Source organism: Pelophylax lessonae (assembly GCF_965119305.1).
Source record: "Pelophylax lessonae genome assembly, chromosome: 12".
Taxonomy (NCBI): domain Eukaryota; kingdom Metazoa; phylum Chordata; class Amphibia; order Anura; family Ranidae; genus Pelophylax; species Pelophylax lessonae.
Window position 1 is genome coordinate 184,871,087 of NC_138779.1, and position 16,572 is coordinate 184,887,658.

Here is a 16,572-nt window from a genome sequence, read left to right on the forward strand (position 1 = left end):
TAGGTGGACATCTGATGCAGAAAGCGTGGGAGTGTCCCCAATCCGTGGGGATGCATTGTATTTCCCAAGCAGGATAGAGTTGGGGTGATATAGGTTATCCGGGGGCGGAGTTCAGGAAACAGATCGAGACCGTTGGGGATTCATAGGTTAGCACTCCTGTTATCAGAGAGCCAGGGTATCCAATGCTTGTAGAAGGAGGCGGTGGTCAGATTGGCTTTGGCGCAATTTTTCTCTTTTGTCCACGTCCAGGGAGATCAGCTACAGTGGCATGGGCTGTTAACTTCTTGACAACGTTGCACACAGTGGACACAGGAACATTAGGATTTGGATCTTAGATCTGGAGATGGACTTGTAACCTTGAGATTGTCCATGCTTTTCCACAATTTTTGTTCTCAATCCTCAGACAATTATTTGCTCCTCTTTCTCTACTCCATGCTCTGTGTGGCGCACAGAGACACACAACAGAAAGCTTGAGTCAATTTTCCACCATTTTAACTGGTTGCCAGTGTGATTTCTATATTGTCAGAACCTGTTAACTGGAACATCACAAATTTGGAATGCAATTATTTCTTACAATTTTTGAGAAGGTGCTAAATATTTTGTCCAGTCCCATTTTTGGAGTTTTTCATGGAATGTGTGAGATTTGGCATTTTGTTTCTCACTTTTTTGTGCCATACCAATACAAAAAAAGAAATAAACATGAAAATGCCTAAACATTTGTAATTGCAACAATTTTCTGGGAGAAGTGGTGCATTATCTGACAGAAATGCAGGGGTGCCAATATTTTTGGCCATGACAGTATATTTCATTGTCTGTCCAGCCCAGCCAAGATGCAGGCTGCGCTTGAGCAGGGGGTGTGTTTAGGAGGCAGGCTGTGATTGGTCGGGCGGGAAGGTGGCTGAACAAACTATCCAATAAATGCATTCTGTGTGTCTGTGTTCTGTACCTCTGAATGGTCAGCCAAGGGATGAAAACAGACCACGCTAACAAAGATCAGCTTCTGTCCTTTGTGTTTTATTTTTTATTTTTTTTTTGCTTGGAATAGAATCAGACACACAATACTATAGCAATGATTTTTCTCAAAACTTTAGTTACAAAGATATGTACAGAAATATTTTACAGAACTTGTAGAATGTCATGCGGTCACAATTGCTTCTGCATCATCTGAAAAGAAGGGGGAGGAAATGGTAGTAGAATATTTAACCTGCTCCTTGTAGGGATTATAAAAGGACTTTGTTCTCTATATATCGCTCATCACCCATTCTGTGAATCACAATTTCAGTGATAAATTTTCACTGACTTGACATAGCAAATTAGCAACAGACCATTAAACAAGTGCTCTGTGCATGATCTACAGGGATTGATGGGAGAAGGCGAAGGGGGGGGGGGGGGGGGGCAATGACACCAAAGGAAAAGAGCAGGTAGAACACTGTGGTGATAAAACAAGTGAAAGTGTAGGGAAGCTAAACAAAAGAGAGGGCGGTAAGGAAGAGAGAAAAGTACTGAAGGAAGGAAAAAAAAAAGTCAGGAGGTAGGCAGGAAGGAAGGACACAAGGAAGGAAGGAAGTAGAAAGAGCAGGGAATAAGGAAAGAAGGAAGATGGGTGGAAAAAAAAGAGAGGAAAGGAGGAAGCAGTAAAGAAAAGGGGAGAAGAGAAGTTAGAGAAGGAAGGAAGAATGAAGGAAGGGAGAAGGGAGCACTGACATAAAGCAAGGAAAGAGGGAAGAAATGCAGGATATAGGAATGGACGGAAGGTAGGAAGGAAGGAAAAGGAAAGGAGAGTACTGATGGAAGGACAGAAGGAAAGAAAGGGAGGAAGGAGGAAAGGAAGATATAGAAGAAGGAAGAGTGAAGGTAAGGAAGGAAGGCATCAAAAAAATGCAAGTAAGGAAAGAAGGAAGGCAGAAAAGGAAGAAGAAAGGGTAGGAAGGATAGAAGAAAGAACGAAGGGAGGCAAGAAGACAGGAAAGAAAGAAAAGGCAAGGAAGTATAGAAGGAGAAAGTATAGGTAAATAAGGAAGGATAAAGAGGAGGAAGGAAAGAGGAAGGAGGAGAGAAGGAAGCACTGATGGAAGGAATGAAGGAAGCCAGGAAGGAAGGAGGGAAAAAATGCAGTCGGTAGGAAAAGAAAGAAGGTAATAAGGAAGTAAGAAAGAGAGAAGGAAAGGAAAATGAAAGAAAGGCAGACAAGAGGGAAATAAAGGAAGGATGAGAGGAAGGGAGGAAAAGGGAAGGAAGGCAGAAAAGAGCTAGGGGACAGAGGGAGGAAGGAAGGAAGGAAAGAAGAGAGGGGAGGAGAAAGGAAGGCAGAATGAAAGATAGATAGAGAGTAAAAATGAAAGGGGGGTAGAAAAGCAAGGACTAATGAAAGAAGCAAAGAGGGAAGGGATAAGGAAAAAGAGCGATTAAAGGGGAGATTTATTGAGAGAAAAGAGAGGATGAGGGGCAGGATGGAATATTTAAGATTAAAACTCTTAAAATTTCAATACATTTAATTTTTAGAAAAATATGACACTGCTTTTTTATGTATATGCTGCTTTTTCCCCTTTTTATAATGTTGCTCTGTCAATTCTTATTTGTCCCTAAAGTAAATAATAAGTGAAACATTTTGTATTTATAGCATTTTCTCTATATTGCATTAATTAAACATAGCTGTGTAGTCTGTACATTAAAATTTGATATCTATATCATTTTTATTTGCAATTTACAGTTACACTTTCAAAATAAGATAATAACATTTAAAATCATTACACATTTCCTGCTTAATCTGTTATTAACACGAATCAAACCACTTGATGACTTCCTGAGAGATTTCTCTTTGGCATAATGCCTGCAATGCTATCAAAATTATATTGATTGACAAATAAATCTATTGCCTATTGATTATCACTATCACTAATATTAGCTATTACTTCACTTTCATTAAGTGGCTTTATGTGTATTATATTTCACATAACTTCTGCAGTAATGCATGTCTAAAATATCACAACTGATCCAAATCTTGGAGGACACCTATGTAAACCCAATCACTAAAATAGGATATAAGCATTAACGTGTTACATCAATTCAAAAGTAATTTTTATATTTTAAAATAATCCCTTGTGATCCTGCCATGAAAGTCCATGTTCCAGCATTTCCTATTACACAGTGACAACTCTTTGATCCTGTCTTCCAATTGTGTTCCTTACAGTTTATTTATTTTTTTTGTCTGTGTAGCACTTGGGAAATTTATGTTTTCTTCCTGTCCTAAAGGCGCAAAATGGAGTTACAGGACAGCTCCCATCTTACACAGATGTCCCCACAACAGAAGTTCAAATCGGAAAATTTCCCCTTACCTCTTGTTCTGGAGACAACTAAAACATTTTGAATTTCGCCTCACTTTCTTTCCATAAAATGGAACCACTTCAAATGGAGTGAAGAATCTGTCCAGTGGGGACACAGACTGCAATAAAAACTTTACGGAAGGTTTGACCTCTCACTCTATCTAAGACAGGAAAAAACATTTTGCCTAGAGAATCACTTTAAAGAATGGTTGCACTGAAAGAAATGCATAGGCTAACCTCTCCTGAAAATATTAATTTACTGGCTGTCTTGCCAATCTTATGGATTTAATGTTTTAATGCAAGTCATTGACCCAGAATAAGTATTATTATATGGAGTTATTTTCCTGAATTGCATGCTTATTTCTCGACAGTGACTCTGGAATTATGAGCAGCCCGTAAATTAGAATCTTAAGAAGCAGGTCAACAAAGGGGTCTATCATTCTTAGTTCTTTCAGTACAGGTTTCTTTTAAAATTAAAGTGATCCTAAATCGACATTGATGTTTCTAGAGTACCACAGCTAGCACATAGTAGGTAGCTCCTGGTATCTGTCTGCCAGCTCAGATTCGATTTTGTGAACTCCGGTGCCCCAAATCTTGCAGACACTCTACCATTAAGATAATAACCAACCTTCCTGGTTAAGAAGCTGATTCTGCCACCTTCTACATCCTATAGAATGTTCCACTGACCACTAAGCTTGCCCATCATATAAATAGATTGGCCTGTATCTATGATGGGCAAGCCTAGTGGTCAATAGTGGCGGTGTCACCTTAGGTACACTTTTTTAAATAGAATTATTTTATTCTAAAACCCATACAGCTTATATGAATAGCCACAAACACTTAAAGAAAATGCGTTAAGGAAATATTTTACTTTTTATGCTTCTGATTGTTTCCAACAAGCACTGAGTAGTTAAAATTGAACGCTACAGAAAAAAAATATATACATTTAACTTTTATCCACTGGGCTCTGTAGTAATTATATCTACTCATTCTATCTAAAGAGCTGTGGATATGGTTATTATAGTTGGTGTCTGTGTGTGGTCTAGATGTTCCTTTCCAAAAACAGAGAGCTTCCTCTTTGACATGCTGTGTTTTTGCTGCAAAGACTTCCAGGCTTGGTAAAATCCTTTATCGACTGTCGATGATAAGAAGCAGAAGATGAGGGGGTCCAGAAAGGCATTGCAAGTGCTGGGCAGGAGTGCCAATTTGCGCCACCATACACTTTCATGCATAACGAAGCCCACTATATGTGAAATATTATAAGGGGCAAAGCACACTATGAAAACAGTCACAGTTGTGACTGCGACTCGAATGGCTTTCTTCTTGTGCTTGGTGTGCATGCAGCATCTCGTCAGTATCTGAATACATCGAGTATAGCAAAATATAGTAATGCCCAGAGGAAGGAAGAAAAGGACAATTGAATACTCCAATCTTGCTGATACGATCAAATCCAGCTGACCAGGAGTAAAATTTTCATAACAGACCACTTTATTGTTTACTTTGGAAAGAAACATTTCAAGATAGCCATTCTGCGTGGTCTCCAAAATGAACACAAAAGACATATGGAGAAACACAAGGGCCCACAGGATAACGCAAACAAAGAAAGAAAATATGGGTCTCTTGTAGATCTTGTACTTAATCGGGAAAGCAACACTGAGGTACCGACCAATGCTTACAGCAGTGAGGAACAAAACACTTGTGTAGATCGTGCTGAAGTGGACAAAGTTGTACATTGGACATAAGGCCTCTGGAAGGGTCCATTCAGATAAAAAAGTTTCCATAATTTTTATGGGTAAAAACATTATAAACACAAGGTCAGAGATGCAAAGGTTAATCATGTAGATGAGATTTGGGGTCAGTCTGCTATGAGCCTTCTTGCAGAAAATATAAAAGACTAGAAGATTGGAAGGTAGTCCCAAAAACATGGTCATAATGTAAACTGCCAGCGATAGGGTGTTGAGGATCATCTTTTAGGTGTCAATGGTAGGCCAAGGATTCCTTAAATAAAGAGATCTTTCCTTTGATTGACTTGTAAACCTACAAAGTAAAATATAAATACCTAATCCCAAGAAGAGTTAGGCTTTCAACAAAACCTCTTCAGCATGTGAACAGGATAATTATGTTGGTTTTTCCAAGGCAGAGATGAGAGTTCTTACAACTCTGTTTGACAGAATCTGTGATGAGTTGAACAGTCAATTCTAAGCCAAGGATTAAACATCTGAATCAAAGCCAACCCATCCTTTTTTTTCTCTCCTAAATGCATGGGAAATGATCCATGAAGATTGATAATCTCCGCTAATGATTCTTCCAACAAGCTCACATAAGTCAGCCTTGACTAATGGCCAATAAAACCATAAACACAAAACTGATTCTGTAATATGGCTTTGAATTATTATTGAAACACTGTCAATGCATTGATAAGCTGTGTGTGTGTGTATAGTGTTGTAGGGAAAAACAACAGCTAGTTGTACTGAATGGAGAGTGTGTTAGCTTGTACAGCAGGGGTGGGGAACCTTTTTTCTGCCAAGGGCCATTTGGGTATTTATAAAATCATTCGGGGGCCATACAAAATTATCAACTTAAAAATGTGGCTGTTTTATTTGGTCAAAATTTTAATTAACTCACCCCTAATGTGATGGCTGCAACTGCTTCTCTTTGGTGAGGTGTGTGACGTTAGCTGGTATTGATGATGTTGCTACTCGCAACTGGTTTTCCAGGTTTGCGTCGGTCAGTCTGGAGCGCAGTCGACTTTGTAATGGTAAGTTTTGAAAAGAACTGCTGGCGGGTAATGCTAGGGGGTATAACTGGCTGGTACTGCTGGTGGGTATAGCTGGCTGGTACTGCTGTGGGTACTGCTGGCTCAGGCTGGTACTGCTGGCTTGTACTGTGCTCTGGGTACAGCTGGCTGGTACTGCTGGCTTGTACTGTGCTGTGGGTACTGCTGGTACTGCTGTGGGTATTGCTGATTCAGGCTGGTACTGTGCTGTGGGTACTGCTGGCTGGTACTGCTGTGGGTACTGCTGGCTGGTACTGTGCTGTAGGTACTGCTGGCTGGTACTGTTGTGGGTACGGCTGACTCTGGCTGGTACTGCTGTGGGTACTACTGGCTCTGGCTGGTACTGCTGTGGGTACTGCTGGTTCTGCCGTGGGTACTGCTGGCTCTGGCTGGTACTTCTGTGGGTACTGCTGGCTCTGGCTGGTACTGCTGTGGGTACTGCTGGCTCTGGCTGGTACTGCTGTGGGTACTGCTGACTCTGGCTGGTTCTGCTGTGGGTACTGCTGGCTCTGGCTGGTACTGCTGGCTCTGGCTGGTACTGCTGTGTGTGCTGCTGGTGGGAAATGCTGGCTAGCAGCGGTGCCACGCTGGAGGAAAAGGCGATGTTTCCTGTATTGGTCACAGGCGGAGGGCATTTGATATCACTCCACCTGTGACTCACTGGAACTGTCAGAACAGAGCTGAAACTATACAGGAAGTATTAACAGATCAGCTGAGAGACACAGACTCAGCTGCACGAAGGGCCGGACCAAATGACTTTGAGGGCCGCATACGGCCCCCGGGACGTAGGTTCCCCACCCCTGTTGTACAGGATCACGTGCACCGGAAAGGCTATTTGATTACTCGGAAATCAGACCCTGGACAGCTAATGGCGCAAACTGGTATCAGATATGTCAAGTAAATATACAGTTCTTGTAAATAAGAGTAGATATTACCAATATAGTATTCTTAGGCTGTATGTCCGTCTTCATTCAACAGAAGTTGATTGTATTTTTTAAGTGTAGCAGGATTCCCAGCCGTTTTGCTGGTTATGGGTCCACCAGGGTTACCGCTAACAAAAACAGCACATTTAAGCATGTTCTCCAAGTATGAGCACTGAGACAAGGAACAGTCCAGTATCTTTGGGTTTTTCATGTTTATTTTGAACTTGGATGGGAGAAGGGATGAGTGGGATACTCCTCTGGCTCAACTATGCACAAATTTAGTAGGACAACTGAAAAATGCCTATTAGCACCGGATGACGCTGGTTAGGGCTGACTTGCTGTCTGTTAATGCTGAACTGACTTCTGACAATTTCCGGTGGCACAGGTTTACTTTACCCCTCTTCACTGAGGTAGCTACTTATAAGACTGCTGCATTGCTTAACAGTTCAGGGCCCGCACCGGCACCCTCTTTCACACACACTTATCTTCAGGGCTTAAGCACTGGCACCCCCTTTCCAAACCCCCTTTACTGGTTAGCTAGCTCCTGGATCCCTCCGACCCTCTGGACTGGTCCCCTATCCTAGGAGACCCCTGGGCAGTTTACAGTAATCACGACACTGCTTTCCTGGAAACTTCTGCCCCAGCAGCTCCACTCGGTCCTCAGCACACTGGATCCCTCTCTGCAGCTCAGCTCAACCTTCTGTCCTTCAGGCCGCCTGCCAAGGACACTTTACTATCGCTGACAGGAGGAGAGACAGCCGTCACCCTCCTCCTGGGACTCTGCTTCCCACCAAAGACACCCTGTCATGTGCTTACCTCAGACTTATATCCCTTCCCAGGATGCATTGCGGCAGATTCTGCCCTCTGGGATAGATACAAGCCCTGGTGTGCTATTGGCCAGGTTCCCTCCACTGTCCAATGAGAGCCCTCATTGGACACAGTGGGGGGACTCCCCAAGCTCAACAGGCACACCTGGAAACACATGACAGCCTAGCTGAACAATCAGTCCCCCCTGATAAGCAGACAGGGCCCCCCTTATAGGTTTTCCTAGCACCTACCTAGGAGGGTGCTACATAAGTTTGATACTGGTTTAACACCTTCCTGCTTGGGCTTTTGCAGAATGATGGCCAGGTGGTGGCTTTACCGTTCTTTGTGGACGCCATATGACGTCCTCTCAGAAAATGTGGTTCGTGGGGGGCAGCGCAATCTGTCACCAGCTGTGTCCACCGGACTCGCTGCCAGTACCATGTGACCACTGTGACCAATCACAGTAGGTCACATGACAGCTGTAAACAATGGGTAGCTTTCTTTCATGCCATCCATTCTGTATATTGGTCAATGTGATCACATGGTACAGGCAGGACCAATCACAGCGCATCTGAACCATGTGATTAGCTTTGACCAATCACAGGTAATCACAACAAAAAAACGGAATCAATCAGTTTCATTCAGCAAAATGTTTGCTTATAGAAATGTAATTCACTGTTATAAGCAATAATATTGTGTGTAAAAAAAAAAAAAAAAAAAAAAATCCTGATCATTTTCCTAGAGTAGTACAATGTTACTATGGTAAGATTATATATTTTTTTTTTTTTTCAATTTTTAATTTTTCAAAAAATTATAACAAAGTTACCACTTTTAAAAACCTGCCATGCCTCTTACTAAAAACCTTGGACTGTCTTTTTTCCAAAAAAGGGGTCATTTGGGTATTTGTACTGTCCTTGCATTTTAAGGCCTCAAGAAATTAGATCAATTTTCAGATGTATACTATAGCTTGTGGACTCTATAACATTCCTACAGACTAAATAATCTATACTAATTTGGGTTATTTTTACCAAAGAAATGTAGCAGAATACATTTTGGGCTAAATTTATGAAGAACAATTATTTATCTGCAAAATTTTAAAAAAGAAATGAAGAAAAACAGTCTTTTGTCGTTAGCAAAAATGAAAAAACTCAGTGATGATTAAAGTAAAAAATTGAACTCCGCGCTAAGGATATCCAAGGAATGTGAAGGTGTAAATAGGCTGCAGCCTACCCTGAACTACAGTCAGAAGACTGTATAAAATAAAGGATAGAAAATTGGGTATTGGCGCTGCCTGCATTGAGGGTGATATGTGCACTGTAATGTGTATATAAAATGTAGTGTACAATGAATCAGTGTAGCAAATAAATATACACAATGGAAATATAAAATCGACGTATGAAAAACTGCAATATTAATAAATAAATAACCCCGTGATAACGTGCAATATAAGAGCCGGTTCACACTGGGGCGACCTGTCAGGCGACCTGGTCGCCTGACAGGTTGCCGTAGGTCGCCTGCCATAGAGAAGCTGTGGACCCGTTCTAATAGGAGCGACACAAGTCGTTCCGACTTAGAAAAAGGGTCCGGAGCTTCTTTGGGGCGACCTGCATTGACTTCAATGTTATGAAGTCCGTGCCGGCCGCTCCGAGGTCGCGGTGCGAGCTGCGCACCGCGACTTGTGAGGTCGCCCTGGCAAGTCGGATCGCTCTAATGTGAACCGGCTCTAAGTGACAAGGTGAATATAAATATATATATGCAAGTGGTGAATAAATAAATAAATACAGTGGTAAAAATGACAGGGTAAAGTGACAGTGACATGAAGTGATGGAATATTGCACTATAAATAAATAAAATTAAAAAGTGGTTGGAAAGTTAATATAAATAAATGTATGTGACAACAGATGGTGCAATGAAGTGCACAGAAAGTGGCTAATGGATATAATATAGCGCCTGGCTGGGATAAAGTCCTAATAGCCAATGATGAACCAGTGCTATATGGAAAAAGGGAAGATTAGTCCATAGCTTGATAGGTGCATCGGCGGATAGTGAATCTCACAATAACCCAGTGGTGGGTAACTGGCGAGGTGTAGGGTGACCCCTAAAGTAAAATGGCCTACTAACCAGATATACCCACCCCACACAGGGGTATAGAGCGGGTATTAAGATGCAATTAGCGCTCCTTGCGTTGACTCCTGATTCCCTTCTGTGGTGGGGGTGGGGGGTGTTGCGGGGCATCCCAAAAAGAAAGGCAGGCTCCTATGGTCCTCTCCTCCAGTGGTCCCTGGATGGATTCTGGCCACTCGGTGATGTATAAGGGCAGGAGGGTCTTATAGGGCAAAAAGAGCTTGATAGTGTGATATCGTTTTAACCTGTTCTTAAGGGTGGTAGTTGACTTTGTTTTTATTTTCATCAAATACAGATAATACTTGTTGATCTTACCAGCAGTGCAATGTCCTTATCACTTCCTGTGAGCCCGGGCACCACTCTCCTCCTCTCCCCTCGCACAGGACAGTCGCTGCAGTTGCAGATTCTCAGGTGACACCCCGAGATATCCGCTTTGGTGGGAGCAGAGTCCCAGGAGGGCAGAATGGCTGTCTCTCCTCCTGTCTGAGGAGGAGGATCTCGGGTGCTGCCTGAAGATCCAGAGAGTGCTGAGCTAAGCTGAGGGGATCCGGTGTGCTGAGAACCTGCGGATGGTCAGAGGGGTCCAGTCCCAGGAAAACCTACACAGGTCGTGAGTACTGAGGATTGCCCCTGGGGGTCTGCCTGAAGTTAGAGGGGACCACTCCGGAAGAGGTTCAGGGATCCAGTGCCAACTAGTGGTGAAAGGGGGTACCTAGGTTGAGGACCCTGAAGTGACAGAGGGGGTACATAGTCAGTGGACTCTGAAGAGCTTAAAGTGTAAAGGGGGCGCCTGCAGTTTGGGCCCTGAACTGTCAGTGCACAGTGTGAAGTGTGCCAGTTGAGAGTTGCAGCAGTACAGGAACTTACAAGGAGCTTTTCTCAGCCAGTGCAGTGCTGGAGGGAGCCATTCAGTGACTTTGAGCTATTGTAGTGTTACAAGTCAAGCAGTTCTACAGTCCTGAATCTTCTGGACTAAAGTCGAGGATCCAGTACAGCTTTCAGAGATACAGTGTGTTCAAGCGTCAGGAAGCGTTGGCTGGCGTCAAGACAGCGCCAACAGGCATCTTTGCCAGAAAAGTCCCACAATTGTATTTAGTTGAGCCTAAAGGAGTATCCCACTCATTCCCTTCTCCCATCCCCTCAAATACAATAAAACAACAAAACAAAGATGCCGGAGTTGTCAATGTCTCAGTGCTCACACCCAGGGTCGCAGCTCACAAGGGCTGGAGGGGTAACTGGTACCGATGGCAGACCCACATCAGGCCACAGGCCTGGAAAACCTGCTACAACTGGATAGCTTCCTAAATGCTTTTGCTAGTTACCTGGAACTCGAAATACATTTCTGGGTCAAATCAGACCATCAGCAAGGAAGCAAACTGAATTTTTTTGGTTAAAAAATGGTGCATTCTCAGGTAGCAAACAACGTATACATGAAATAGTGATAGTTTTTTCAGAATAATCGTTAGTACGCCAAATAGCTATAATAACTTTATAAGAATGCAAGTAATCAGACATCAGTGTGCAATGCCACAAAGGTATTTCTTAACTATCTTTTTACTTCCTCATTAACATATCCCTAGCTAGAACAGGGAAGTTAATTGCACCCCATAGACTCACCGCATTCCCAGAAAGTCCTTATTTGCTCTTATTTATGGTTTCCATATTTTTTCGGTTTCAATCATTTTATTGAGTTTTAAAGGTACAAGAAGAGTTAACCTCGCTCAAGTTATATAGCAATATGCATTTTCTTTTGCTATCATTACAGTGTGAAAAATGCGACACATTAAAATTTAGTTAACCTTTGGGTAACTTTAGGTGTTGCTATGGTCATTACTCATGGAGGAAGTGAAAAACGGGTAAAAACAGAAAATACTGGGGTGCCATGACGAGGCTCTGTAGCTTAACCACTTGACGACCAGCCTCCGCAGATGTACTGCGGCAGCATACTTGCCAACTGTCCCTTTTTTCCTGGGACAGTCCCTGCAAATAGGAGCCTGTCCCAGGTAATTTATATTGTCCCTGGAAGTGCCTGTTAAACCGGCTGCCCATAAATGTTGCGCAGAAGTAGTGCAGCTGAATGGGAGAATTATTCCAACTCTGCTACTGTGGCCTTAAGTTTGAAATTCCCTTTTTAATTTCCTGTAATTCTCTCTATATTGAGTAGACTTTATAATCTGATAAGTAGCCGAGATTAATTATGCAGAGTGGGCGGAGCTTCATGGAAGTGGGTGTGGTAATTGATAGCTGTGCTGCAAAGTGTCCCTGGAAATTTTTTTTAAATGTGTGCAACTATGCCGCAGGCTGGCTCTCCCAGGCAAAACCCCGTACATGTATGGCACTCGCCTGGGAGAAGCTAGGGGGCGAGCACGCGCCGGCGCGCTCCCGCCCCCGCTCGTCAGCGGGGAAGCCAGTGCGAGTGTCAGGTGGCTCCGAATGCTGCCTGACACCCTCGATCTCTCCCTGCTGATGGAGAAGGACGGACGTCCGTCCTTCTCCTTCAGATGATCAGAGAGACCATACCATCCTGCTATATAGGATTGCATGCCTCTATGGTCATCTCACAAGCCCAACCCCCCCACAGTTAGAATCACTCCCCTAGGCTTACTTTAACCCCTTGATCACCATTAGTATTAACCCCTTCCCTGCCAATGGCATTATTACAGTAACAGTGCATATTTTTAGCACTGATTACTGTTGTAATGTCACTGGTACCCCCAAAAGTGTCAAAAATGTCAGTTAATGGTCCGATCTGTTCACCGCAATTTTGCAGTCCCGCAAAAAAAATTGCAGATTGCCGCCATTACTAGTAAAAAAAAAAACAATAAATAAAAAAATAAATCTTTCCCGTAGTTAGTAGACGCAATAACTTTTGCGCAAACCAATCAAAATATGCTTATTGCGATTTTTTTTTTACCAAAAATATGTAGCAGAAAACAAATTAGCCTAAAATGTTAAAAAATTTTGACTTTTAAGTTTTTTTTTTTTTTTGAGAATGTCATATAGCAGAATGTGAAAAATATTTTTTTTTTTTTTTTTTGTTAATAGCGCAACAAATTTGCACAGGTGATCAAATACCACCAAAAGAAAGCTCTATTTGTGGGAAAAAAAAGGACGTCAATTTTATTTGGGTACAGCATCGCACGACCGCGCAATTGTCCATTAAAATGCCGAATCGCAAAATAGGGCCTGGTCATTAAGCAGCAAAATCTTCCGGTCTTATAGTGGTTAAGCATGTATTTGCAAATGTGTGAAAACTAAACCCCTGTTTTTAATGCATACTGTTAGACAGGATAATTTGGTTAATTGCAGGCTGGTTGGTAAGTTGAGCTGGGAATTTGCTTAGTTTTGTTTTGCATGCATTGCCCTTCCATGTGCTCCTTGCTGCAAAGGTCAGTTATAGACGAGGGCAGTGGCATTTGTTTGTACGGTTATTTAGAAGAGACTCATGTCAGACCAGGTGCTGTACATTATTTTCAAATTACTTGCCTGTAACAGTTCCATAGCAATAGTAATCACTTCACAGATTCAATGAGAGAAGAATGTAATGTGAGTGGATGAAACAAAATCATACCTCCTAATTGTCCATCATTTGGAACCAAATCCTACTTCTTGTATCCTTATGTGTTTCTCTTTGTGGATAGATGTGTAGACCTCTCTATCAGTGGTTCTCAAGCACCAGGCTGTGGCCACACTTCTCCCTGGCCTCCACACAACTGCTGATTCTTTGACCATCCATAGTGCAATTCAGCCTCCCTGAGATCCCCCAGCCTCCACAGTGCCATGCAGCTTTCTGCAGTGCCCCTCAGCCTGCTGCAGGGCCTCCAAGCTACAACAAAGTTCCACAGTGCCCCCCAGCCCTCTTCAGAAATCGTATCTCATACAGGGCCACCACGCCTGCTCTAGAGTCTCCTAATCCACTTCACAACCCCCATTTGCCCCACATGACATCCAGCTCCATCCAGAGCCTTCCAGCATTTCAATATGCTTTGTATTCCTATACTTTTATTGTGTCAGTATAAGCTTTATTTTTTTACTTTTGAAGTATGGAAGTTTTTGAAAGAATTTACCTGGCACTAGGCTCAAAAAAGTTAACCACTGTTCTATACTAAATACAATATTTAAATGTGACACTACACTAAACCTTTCACAGAAATCTTTTCATGATCACATTGTTCTTTTAACCACTTGCCGACTGCCTAACGCCGATCTACGTCGGCAGTCAGCCCCTCACTGGCAAAGTGACGTAGGGCTACGTCACTAGCTTGTGAGGGTCTAGGGAGCGAGCTCGCGCCCCCGGAGGCGCGCTCCCGTGTGGTCACGGACCCCCCCCCGCGCATGTGACCAGCGGACCCGATGTCCGCCGGTCACTCGGCGATCGGCGGGGGAGAGGGAGAATGTCAGGCAGCTTGTGTAAACAAGCCACCTGTCATTCTCCTCGCTGTAAAGACACTGATCACATGGATCTAGTATGTAGATCCGTTGATCAGTGTCCTTACAGCTCAAGCCACAGCCAATCACAGTAGAAAGCACGCCCCTAGGAATACACACAGCCCCTCCCTCCCAAATAAAGTTAACCCCTTCACAACCAGTGTATTTTTACAGTAACAGTGCATATGTATAGCACTGATTACTGTAGAAATGTCACTGGTAACCCCAAAAGTGTCACAAATGTCAGTCAAGGGTCCGATCTGTCCGCTCCAATGTCGCAGTACCGCAAAAAAAATCGCAGATCGCCACCATTACGCGTTAAAAAAAAAACCAACAAAAATGACAAAAATCTTTCCCTTTGTTAGTAAACGCGATAACTTTTGCGCAAACCAATCAAAATACGCTTTTTGCGATTTTTTTTACCAAACATATGTAGCATAAAACAAATTGGCCGAAAATTTTAAAAAATTTTGATTTTTACTTTTTTTTTGGGGGGAATTTCATATAAAAAAATGTGAAGAATATTGTTATTTTTGCAAAATTGACGCTCTTTTTTTGTTTATAGCGCGTGATCAAAAAATCGCACAGGTGATCAAATACCACCAAAAGAAAGCTCTGTTTGTGGGAAAAAAAGGACGTCAAATTCGTTTAGGTACAGCGTCGCACGACCGCGCAATTGTCCGTTAAAGTCACGCAGTGCCGAATCGCAAAATACCCCCTGGTCAGGAAGGGGGTAAAATCTTCCGGGGCTTAAGTGGTTAAAACACCAGTATAAAAAACATTGGGGTTGATTTACTAAAGGAAAATCCACTGTGCACTATAAATGCACTTTGAAGTGCAGTCACTAGATCTGAGAGAAAGATCTGAAGTGAGGGGAAGCTTGTAACATAAATGTCAAAGTAGGGTAGCTTTGCATTAGCGAGATATGAAGTGATCTGTAGAGATAGTATAATTGTATATGTAGTGTCATTTTGGGCTATTAACAAATAGTATTTATTTTCAGTCAATATGTCCTTTTATTAGCATTTGAAAGGACAGAGCTGCTCTCTGGGATAGAGTTGACACCTGGGTGCCAATTAAGGTCTCCCATACCAGGAAACAAGAGAATTGTCACTTCCGGGAGCATCAAAGAGAGCTGCTAGTCACCTTGGCTGCGGAAATCTGCAGGAGGGTGACTATAGGCTCCTAACAGTCTGCCAGCATGGATTGATATCATCAGATCAAAGGAATGTATTTTATCTCTCATAAAATTTAAAATATTAGTGGCAGAGAGATGAAAATAATTCCTTCTTATGATTCACCTGTTGGGCTACAAGTACATGCAAATCTGTGTCTGTGGCGTGTGTGTGGAATCCTAGAGAATTGCACAAAACCGCTGTATGGTGCCTGATTGCGGCAGGCAGGCAGTGTTTGGTACTGTCGCGATTAGACCGATGCGCTGGTGTCAGAACTCCTATCCCCGACCCAGCGGTCAGCGCCGTTCTGGGGCAATTCATCTCTGGTCAGCTCAGAACTTGAAACATTGTGTGGGCTGAGTCGGGGACACCCCCTGGGGTTGATTGGTCAAGGGCTAAAGTCCAGCCCACATTCATATTCCAATAAATTGGGAAACCTGAGAAATGAACATTGTTCTTCCTTGAAGCCAGTTCTGAACTGGAGAGTTCCCACACAGTTTCCGGTATGCTTCTGCCACGGGATAAGCTTCGGTAAAGTTTGTTTCTGTTTTATTCCTTTTTATTTTCATAGCAAATTGCCAATTGTGTGTCTTTTTATCTTTTTTGTAACTGCTTTTGCTTTGTATATATTTTTTATGCACTGCTGTAACGCTCCTGCGTTTCTTATATGGTGTGGATTTTCAGCAGCAGAAATAGTTCCACGTCAGTAGTCATGTAAGAGATATGCTGAGATACCATTCCCAACCTCAATGACTCATCATGTGTGGAAGGTCTTATTTCAGCCAGTAAATACACACAATTAGCAAGCTGGTTCCTAGAATGACTTTATGTATGTGGTAACACAATGATGAAGGTTGAGGGATAGGTTGAGTGGAGGTGGTAGGTGATAGACACTTGAAGGTGAGACAGTAGCAGATGGATGCAGGAAGGTTTAGCAATGTTGTATGGTAGCAGATGACAGAATAGCAGGTGGACATACAAAAGAGATCAACCCAGTGCAGAAAAGTAGCAGTAGT

The 16,572-nt window shown here is 42.7% G+C and overlaps 2 protein-coding genes across 2 annotated transcripts in view; one reads left to right on the top strand and one right to left on the bottom strand.

Annotated features, from left to right (window-relative positions):
- The window catches only part of LOC309568461 (C-X-C chemokine receptor type 3-like), a 245,114-nt gene that overhangs the window by 156,815 nt on the left and 71,727 nt on the right, over positions 1–16,572 (top strand). The window lies entirely within an intron of this gene.
- On the bottom strand, positions 4,319–5,290 carry LOC309568462 (free fatty acid receptor 2-like; the record flags this gene model as incomplete). Its single annotated transcript, XM_082274132.1, has 1 exon — positions 4,319–5,290. The coding sequence occupies one exon, from the start codon at positions 5,288–5,290 to the stop codon at positions 4,319–4,321; it is 972 nt and encodes a 323-aa protein (XP_082130258.1).